At 45.1% G+C, this 8,300-nt stretch overlaps 1 protein-coding gene across 1 annotated transcript; it reads left to right on the forward strand.

Annotated features, from left to right (window-relative positions):
* Positions 1-459: 459 nt before the first annotated feature.
* Positions 460-6,066, forward strand: cdc37 (cell division cycle 37 homolog (S. cerevisiae)). Its single transcript, XM_053855095.1, has 9 exons — positions 460-600; positions 2,031-2,297; positions 2,352-2,451; positions 2,535-2,650; positions 3,549-3,671; positions 3,726-3,908; positions 3,975-4,046; positions 4,649-4,774; positions 5,934-6,066. Exons 1-9 carry the CDS (start codon positions 487-489, stop codon positions 5,982-5,984), a joined length of 1,152 nt encoding a protein of 383 aa, XP_053711070.1. The 5' UTR covers positions 460-486; the 3' UTR covers positions 5,985-6,066.
* The last annotated feature ends 2,234 nt before the right edge of the window (positions 6,067-8,300 follow it).

Here is an 8,300-nt window from a genome sequence, read left to right on the forward strand (position 1 = left end):
TGTGTGTGTGTGTGTGTGTGTGTGTGTGTGTGTGTGTGTGTGTGTGTGTGTGTGTGTGTGTGTGTGTGTGTGTGTGTGTGTGTGTGTGTGTGTGTGTGTGTGTGTGTACACGTGCACTGCTCTCTATCCACACAACGTGATCACATGTGTTTGATAATGAAAACTGTACTGACTGAAGTGATTTGAATGTTCTCACATTTGTGTTCACGGAAACAAAGGAACTTTGTTACATTTTTCATCCTGAATCGCACATCATGGCTGTTTAATGGCTGTTTAATTTTCATTGTTTGAGTCCGATCACTGGTTAGATCCAATAAAAGCTGCCTAACGAAACCTTCCTGTGCTGGTCACGTCGACCCCTCCCCCCCGCCGGGAGACCGCGATGGTTCTGTCCAGGTGCTGAGCTGCTGAAAGAGGATTTGAGTGCCGCGCAGGTCTTCTGCTGCTCTCACCTGCTGCTTCAGGAGCAAACATCGCAGGCTGGAGATGAGCTCCTCGGCCATCGACTACAGCGCCTGGGACCACATCGAGGTTTCGGACAACGAGGACGAGACCTGTCCGTTCGTGGACACGCCGAGCCTGTTCCGGATGAGACACCGGGTCAGCACCGAGCGCTGTAGAGGTTCGCCTAGTTAGTTGGGAGTAGCACACCGCCCCCCACCTCATTCAGGAAGTGAAGGAATGAATCATCTGAACTTCACTTTAACTTGCTCCGACATCATGTTTTAATCTGAAAAAAAATTATCGCAGCATCATTTCATGGCATCACCTGGATTCACCCCTTCACTTCCTCGCCGCCTGCCACCCTGAATATTCCTGTATATTCCAAGTACACTGAAGTAGCCTTTGCTCGGAGGGATTTCTTTCACGCTGGAGGCCTCAGCTCGGGCCCCATGCTGGGCCAGCGCAGGGAGAGATGGGAGGAGCCCAGGGAGCAGTCCACTGCACCGTAGCTATCTCCCCTCCTTCATCATTCATTCATCACAAACACTGTGGATCGGATGTTAATCTCACTTCAAACTCCCTTCAAGTGAGATTATCTGGTGATTACGGGTCATGTGACCAGCCGAGTGACTCTGCCAGTGTGTTGCTGCTAAAGTAGCTATAATACTAGCACATACTCAACAGATGAGGTTCTCAACTGGTCTGCCATTGGGACCCACCTTCACCCCGAAAGACCGCCGACCCAACCTGACTACGCTCATCTTCTTCTTGAAACCCATCTGTGATGAAAGTGTCTCTGAAGTCTTCTTTTTTTCTTCTTCTTGAAACCCATCTGTAAATAGTGATTTTGAAGTCTTGTTTTTTTTCTTCTTCTTGAAACCTATCTGTAAATATTGTCTTTGAATTCTTCTTTTTTCTTCTTCTTGAAACCCATCTGTGAATAAAGTGTCTTTGAATTCTTCTTTTTTCTTCTTCTTGAAACCCATCTGTGATGAAAGTGTCTCTGAAGTCTTCTTTTTTTCTTCTTCTTGAAACCCATCTGTAAATAGTGATTTTGAAGTCTTGTTTTTTTTCTTCTTCTTGAAACCTATCTGTAGTTATTGTCTTTGAATTCTTCTTTTTTCTTCTTCTTGAAACCTATCTGTAGATATTGTCTTTGAATTCTTTTTTTCTTGTTCTTGAAACCCATCTGTGAATAAAGTGTCTTTGAAGTCTTCTCCTTTCTTCTTAAAACCCCTCTGTGAATAGTCTCTTGAAGTCTTCTCCTTTCTTCTTCTTAAAACCCCTCTGTAAGTAGTGTCTTTGTCATCTTCTTCTTGAGTCCTGTCTGTAAATAAAGTATATTTAAAGTCTTCTTCGGATGACAATCCATGACCCAAATATAGGAATAAACTGTAATGAAATTTGACCTCACATGCGACACAATGTAAAAGTGGGATTCCAGGTTAATGAAATATAAACAGGGAAAAGCCCACTGAAAGCAGATTCCCAGCCCACTATTGGGTCCTGGCCCTCCGTCGTTTCCCAAGCTTTATTTGAACATTGTGTATCTGGCATCTAACCTGCTGCCTGCGTCGGCCCCGCAGGCTCGACTGGAGCGAATGGCTGCCTTCCAGCAGAGAGGAGAAGAGCTGGAGGTCAACTATGTGGAGTGCAAAAGGATGCTGGAGGAGGCCCGGCAGCGACTCTGCACGCTGGAGGACGGAGATGCTGAGAAGAAGAGTGTGGAGGTCGAGCTCCACAAACTGGAGAAGGATAAACAGACGTTTGAGCAAATGATAGAAGGATACAAGCGAGAGGAGAGACGGCTTCCCTGGAACGTGGACACCATCTGCAAGGACGGCTTCGACAAGGTAGCCGTCCTTATGTGAGCCTCCGTTTCTTCATCTAACGCTGCCGTTCTTCAGAGCGTCCTCAACACAAAGCCAGCCGATCCAGAGGAAAAGGAAAAGGTGGAGGCGCACAAAAGCTTCGCAGAGAAATATTCCAGCGAAATCAAACACTTTGGTGAGTTTCTCTTTCCAGTCTGGTTGATTGACAGGTGAGTGGAGACATAGAAGCGACCCTAACCAGTTCCTCGACTCCGCCAGGGATGCTGCGTCGCTGGGACGACAGCCAGCAGTTTCTTTCCGACAACCCCCACCTGCTGTGTGAGGAGACAGCCAACTGCCTCGTGGTCATCTGTGTGGACCTGGAGATCGATGAGGTCAGCGCTCATCAGGCGGCTGTGGCGCGGTTCAGGACATGAACCACACACATCACTCGCACTGTCACTTTGTCATTTTGGTTTTTGGATTGTAGGTGTAATGTGCTGCACATTTGCAGACATACTTTTGGTGAATCAAAAACTATTTTTATCTTTTACAAATTCATGTCTTAATATTTCCTTTTTTATTTGAATTTTGAAATATTTTATTATGATTTCATTGTGGCCCTAAAATGCATTTTTTTATTTATTTATTTATTTTATTTATTTATTTTTAAATAAATTTATTAAATTAAAATGTTTTGTCATTATTATTATTATTACTATTATTGGTAGTATAAGCATGCATTTACACATTAAGATGTAAAAAGAAAATATTTTCATTTTATTATTATTATTATTGTTGTTGTTTATTGTTGTGTGTTATTATTATTATATAGCACTAATACTACTCCTGTGTCTATTACATACAATGTAGCGCAATATGCATACTTGAATGTTTAAATGTTTTATTCATAAGATGTTGGAAGTAATATTTCTAAGGTTTAATGAGATTCATTATTGATGAATAATTTATTTACATTAATTACGGATGTAGAACATTTTAAATAAATGTGAATATGTTTAATTTGTTTAACATTCTTATGTCATTTTATTGTTACATTTTTAATCTTAATATTTCTATATGAAGTTTCTTCTGTGAGTCGAAATGTGGGTCAAAAACAATGAATGATGCGTGTATACACTTAATATACGTCTAATTTAAGAGCAAGATTTGAGTGTTTATGTTCTTCATTGGTCTGTTCTAAGGTCGGATGATTCCGTACTGACAGTGTTGATGCTGGAGATACTGTGAGAGTGCGGTCAGTTTGACTCACCTCTGGTGTTTGGGCTGCAGAAGCCGGCGCTGATGGAGCAGGTGGCCCACCAGGCCATCGTCCTGCACTTCATCCTGGACTTGTCTAAAGCTCTGAAGCTGGACCCCCGAGGCTGCTTCAGGCAGTTCTTCTCCAGAATCAAGGTCAGGACTTGGATCTGCTGGGGAGCGTCCCTTCATGCTGGTTTCTCCCCTCAGACTGCAGACAAGAGCTACCTGGAGCAGTTCGAGCAGGAGCTGGACCAGCTGAAGGAGCGGGTCCGCAGCTGCGCCAAAGCTCGCGTCCACGACACCATGAAGGAGCTGGAGGAAGAGGAGAGACAGAAGAGGCTGGGTCCAGGTCTGCTGGACCCGCTGGAGGTCTACAACTCACTGCCCAAGGTAGCTTTTGGACATGGTTCCTGCAGCGTATCTCCGGAAGTTCTCACCTCCCGTTGTGTTCGGCAGGAGATGCAGAGAAGCTTCGATGAGAAGAACGTCCAGCTGCTTCATGACGTCATCAACTCCATGGACCCACAAGTGAAGCAATATTGTCTACTAGTCGATAATTACTGACACAAAACTGTCCACTAGTTGACTTATATCACCTGGTCTGGCACTAGTGCGCAAAAAACTTCACTAGTAAAACTATTATATGTTTACTAGTAGACCTGGTACAATAAAAAAAACAGTTCACTAGTAGTACAAGTCCATAGTTGTTGGTTTACTAGTACTACTAGTAAAACCGACCCCTACGCTAGTAGACCTCATGCAAAGGTAGGGGCGGGACTATTGCCAAATCCCGCTCTCTGACAGGTTGAAATATTTTCAGTAGCCTATAGGAAGCCAGAATTCATCGCCCATTTGTTAGCATATAAGGGTTACAAGTGGCACAAGTGTGGGTTTTTGAGTTCACTAGTAGGAGTACATTTTTTTTGTTCACTAGCAGAAATGTAGGTCGACTATTGCTGCTAGTGAGCATTGTTTAGTTTGTACTAGTAGTACATGAGGCCCTTGTGGCTTTACTAGCAAGGTGTTCCTGCGCACTTGAAGACTAGTATGAAAACAATGTAGTACTTGTAGAGAGAACACAAGGTTGACGTCCAACTTATGACCAAAGGGCTTCCTGCTTCTCTCCTCAGGAGGCCAAGTTCCACATGCTGAGGTGCATCGATTCAGGGCTGTGGGTGCCAGAGCCTGGAGAGGAGGAGGAGGAGGGCGATGGGGACGAGGAGGAAGACGCTCAACCTGGATCTCAAAGTAGTCTGGTAGATTGAAACGATGGGAACTGGTCTGAGGAGTGAAGGGGGGTCTGAGCCACCGCCATGGTTCAGAGCTGTTCGTGCTCTCCACACTATCGCTGCGTCACACCGATTAAACTCTTCCTGCTCTGACTCTTCATGTCTATCTTGAATTCTGTCAACCACTTTTGTCCAATTTTCCTTTCCATTCCCTCCATTTGTTGAAATTCCTTTTGTCATCACGTCCACATTATAGGTGTCAAACTCGAGGCAGGGGGGCCGACTCTGGCCCGTCGACTCATCTCATGTTGGCCCTCAAAAACTTCCAAAAACCTCAAATTGCATGTCGATTCAATGAGTGATGTGAAAACACAAAAAAAAATTGTATTTTTCGTGATGATTCAGTACTGACCAATAATTTATTCACACTAATACATTCTAATCATGAAAACATTTAATGTGTTTTAAAATTTGAATATAGAACTTTTATTTTTCCGTTTTTTTTTTTTTTATATTTGATTGTTTTCTACTTATTACATACGCTTGATTAATGGTGGCAGTGTCTGTCAAAAATACTATATATATATATATATATATATATATATATATATATATATATATATATATATATATATATATATATATATACATATATATAGATATTATGTATTTGATATTTTCTCTTAATTACTGTGGGTCAAAAATGACAATGTATATTGTTTATTAAACATTAAGTCTGTTAAATTTAGTTCACAATATACATTACATTCAAGTGCAGTATTTGAGTGACTATATTCTTGATTTATATATATATATTATAGTGAAATGTTCTCACTATATTTATTTTTAGTGATGAATGAATGTCCTAATGTTTAGTGGCCACTAGATGGCGCCGTTGGCTTAGAAACGTGAGGTGTCATTGACTCAGTTGCTCAAGCCCAAACATTTTGCTGCAGACAGTGCCCTCTGGTGGCCTCTGAAGATCAGGACACTGTTTCATGAATCCCATCACTAGTTATTTTCTGCCACTGGTTTCTGCCCCTGACGTGCTGCTGGAGTGTGAGCTGCAGCATAGTTTCAGTCTAGATTTGGAGGCGCTGATCCCCATCCAGGTTTTGTCATGAGTGAATGGCGGCGTGCTGAACATCCATTCTGTGAGCTGTGTTTTTGTTTGGGAACCTTTCAGACGTCGCCGCTGAGAAGGATGAGGAGCGACGGACGCCCCGTGTGTGACTGAGGCGGAGGAGGAGGGGAGATGGGCTTCTCCACGGAGGACGGCGGGGAGGTGGGGAGTGGCTGGGGGAAACCAATTGTGGCAGGAGGAAGGGAGAGGAGAGGGAGCTACTGTAGCGGCCGATATTCATGAGGACGCCGAGTGTTTTCCTCCATCGCCGTGGCGACAGCACATCGTTGCTCTGCGGAGAGGCAGCGGGGCGACAAAGGCGGCGAGAGAGCGTCAGCGTTGGTCCTCACACCATCAAGGTGAGTGTGTTTTCCTTCTGCAGCACTGTGAGACGTGCGGCTGCAGCAGACAGACGGGACTGTTCTCCCTCACATGTGAGGAGATGCTGGCGCCCAGCATCACGCCTCATCAAATGGATTTATTTATATGTCACTGTGTCATGTTCACGCGTGTGTGTGCGTGTGTGTGGTGGGTCGCCCTGCTGGGACACACGCACACACACACATGTGTCTGCTGCATCCATCCCGTCCAGCAGAAGTGGGTCAGGCTTGTCTACTCATAGTAATTATATAAGCTGAGGAAGCTCCAGTGTTGCAGAGGAGCCTCTGCTGCAGGCCACCACCGACCCCAACGCTGGCCTCGCCGCTGAGCCCTGGATGAATCACGGCTCTCGGGCGGCCCAGGAGGCTGAGATGGTGACATCATCGCGCTGCAACCTTCAGCAGCAGCTGGACTGTGAAGTTGCTCCTGGCCACAGGTGACGGAGCTCTCCCGGCTCCCCACAGAGTGTGGACCAGTGGGAGGCCCGGGGCAGAACCCTCCGCACTCTGACCGGGCTCTGTGACACCTGCTGTCTGGACACCAGACCCGGATCCATGTTCTCCCTCTTTGTTCCCTGTTGGAAGTTTTTGGTTTGAGTTTCCTGCCCTGTGGGGACCAACTCTTGACAAGACACACCTCCTTGTGAGGACATTTTGTGTTGCGGGGACATTTGAGGATGAAGACTTCAAAATAACTTCAGTTTGGTTCAGAGTCCTGGTTCAGTTTAACCATGTGTTTTGGATGGTTAGGTTTAAGGTGGAGAGGCTGGGTCCACACAAAACACGTGGGCCGTGTGTATGTGTGTGTACACACTGGTTTATCCTCACTTGTAGGGACCAATTCTTGGCAAAACATCTCCTTGTGATGATCTTATGCCGTTGGTGACCATTTAGCCGGTCCCCACAAGCCTCAGTTTGAGAATGAGGACTTCCAAAAAACCTGGGTCGTTAGAGTGAGTCTTGGTTCAGGTGAGATGAGAGGTCCCCACAATGTCCCACCAAGGATCGAACCAGGAAATGTGTTGTTGCTTTTGTTGTGATGCAGGTTTGTGTGCTGGAGTGTAGTTTGTTTGTTATTGTAGCAAGCTGTTTTATTTGTGTTGTAATTGTGTGTTACAGTTGTTTGGTTGCCTATTTTCGGCAGGTCTGTATGTGATGTCTTGTGTCTGTCTGCGCTTGTGTGTGATCCAGTGTTGGCTTGTTTTCTTCATCTGTCTGACTTGGTTGGTGTCCTTATTATCTGCCTGTGTGTCTGTGTTTGCTGTGGATCTGTGTGTGTGTGTGTGTGTGTGTGTGTGTGTGTGTGTGTGTGTGTGTGTGTGTGTGTGTGTGTGTGTGTGTGTGTGAGTCTACCTGCCTGTGTTTGTGTGTCGCCTTTCTCTTTGTTCTGGCTATGTTTCTGTTCTTCTGTGTGCGTGTGTGTGTGTGATTGTACAGCTATCCTTATGGGGACTAATTCTTGGAAACACATCTACTTCTTGGGACTTTTTTGCTGGTCCACACAAGGTGAAGCCTCAATTTGAGGATTAAAACTCAATATTAGAACAGAATTTAGGTTTGCTTCAGAGTCCTGGTTCAGTTTAACCATGTGTTTTGGGTGGTTAGGTTTAAGGTGGAGAGGCTGGGTCCACACAAAACACATGGGCCGTGTGTACGTGTGTGTACACACTGGTTTATCCTCACTTGTAGGGACAGATTCTTGGCAAAACAACTCCTTGTGAGGATCTTATGCCGTTGGTGACCATTTAGCCGGTCCCCACAAGCCTCAGTTTGAGGATGAAGACGTCAAAATGACTTGGTTCAGAGTCCTGGTTCAGGTGAGCCATGTGTTTTGGGTGGTTAGGTTTAAGGGGGAGAGGCTGGGGAAAGGGTGATGGCAATGAGAGGTCAGTGATCCAAACCTGAGTGTATGTTCTTGTCATGTTTCCTGTGGCCTGTTTGTGCTGCGTCTCCATACCTTTGTCTGTGTGTGTTTTGAGCAAGTGTCTTTGTGTCTGCTTCCTTCACGTGTCCCTGTGTGACCTTGCTTTCCTGTGATGCCATGATGTTG

The sequence above is a fragment of the Synchiropus splendidus genome, chromosome 2, assembly GCF_027744825.2.
Source record: "Synchiropus splendidus isolate RoL2022-P1 chromosome 2, RoL_Sspl_1.0, whole genome shotgun sequence".
Taxonomy (NCBI): domain Eukaryota; kingdom Metazoa; phylum Chordata; class Actinopteri; order Syngnathiformes; family Callionymidae; genus Synchiropus; species Synchiropus splendidus.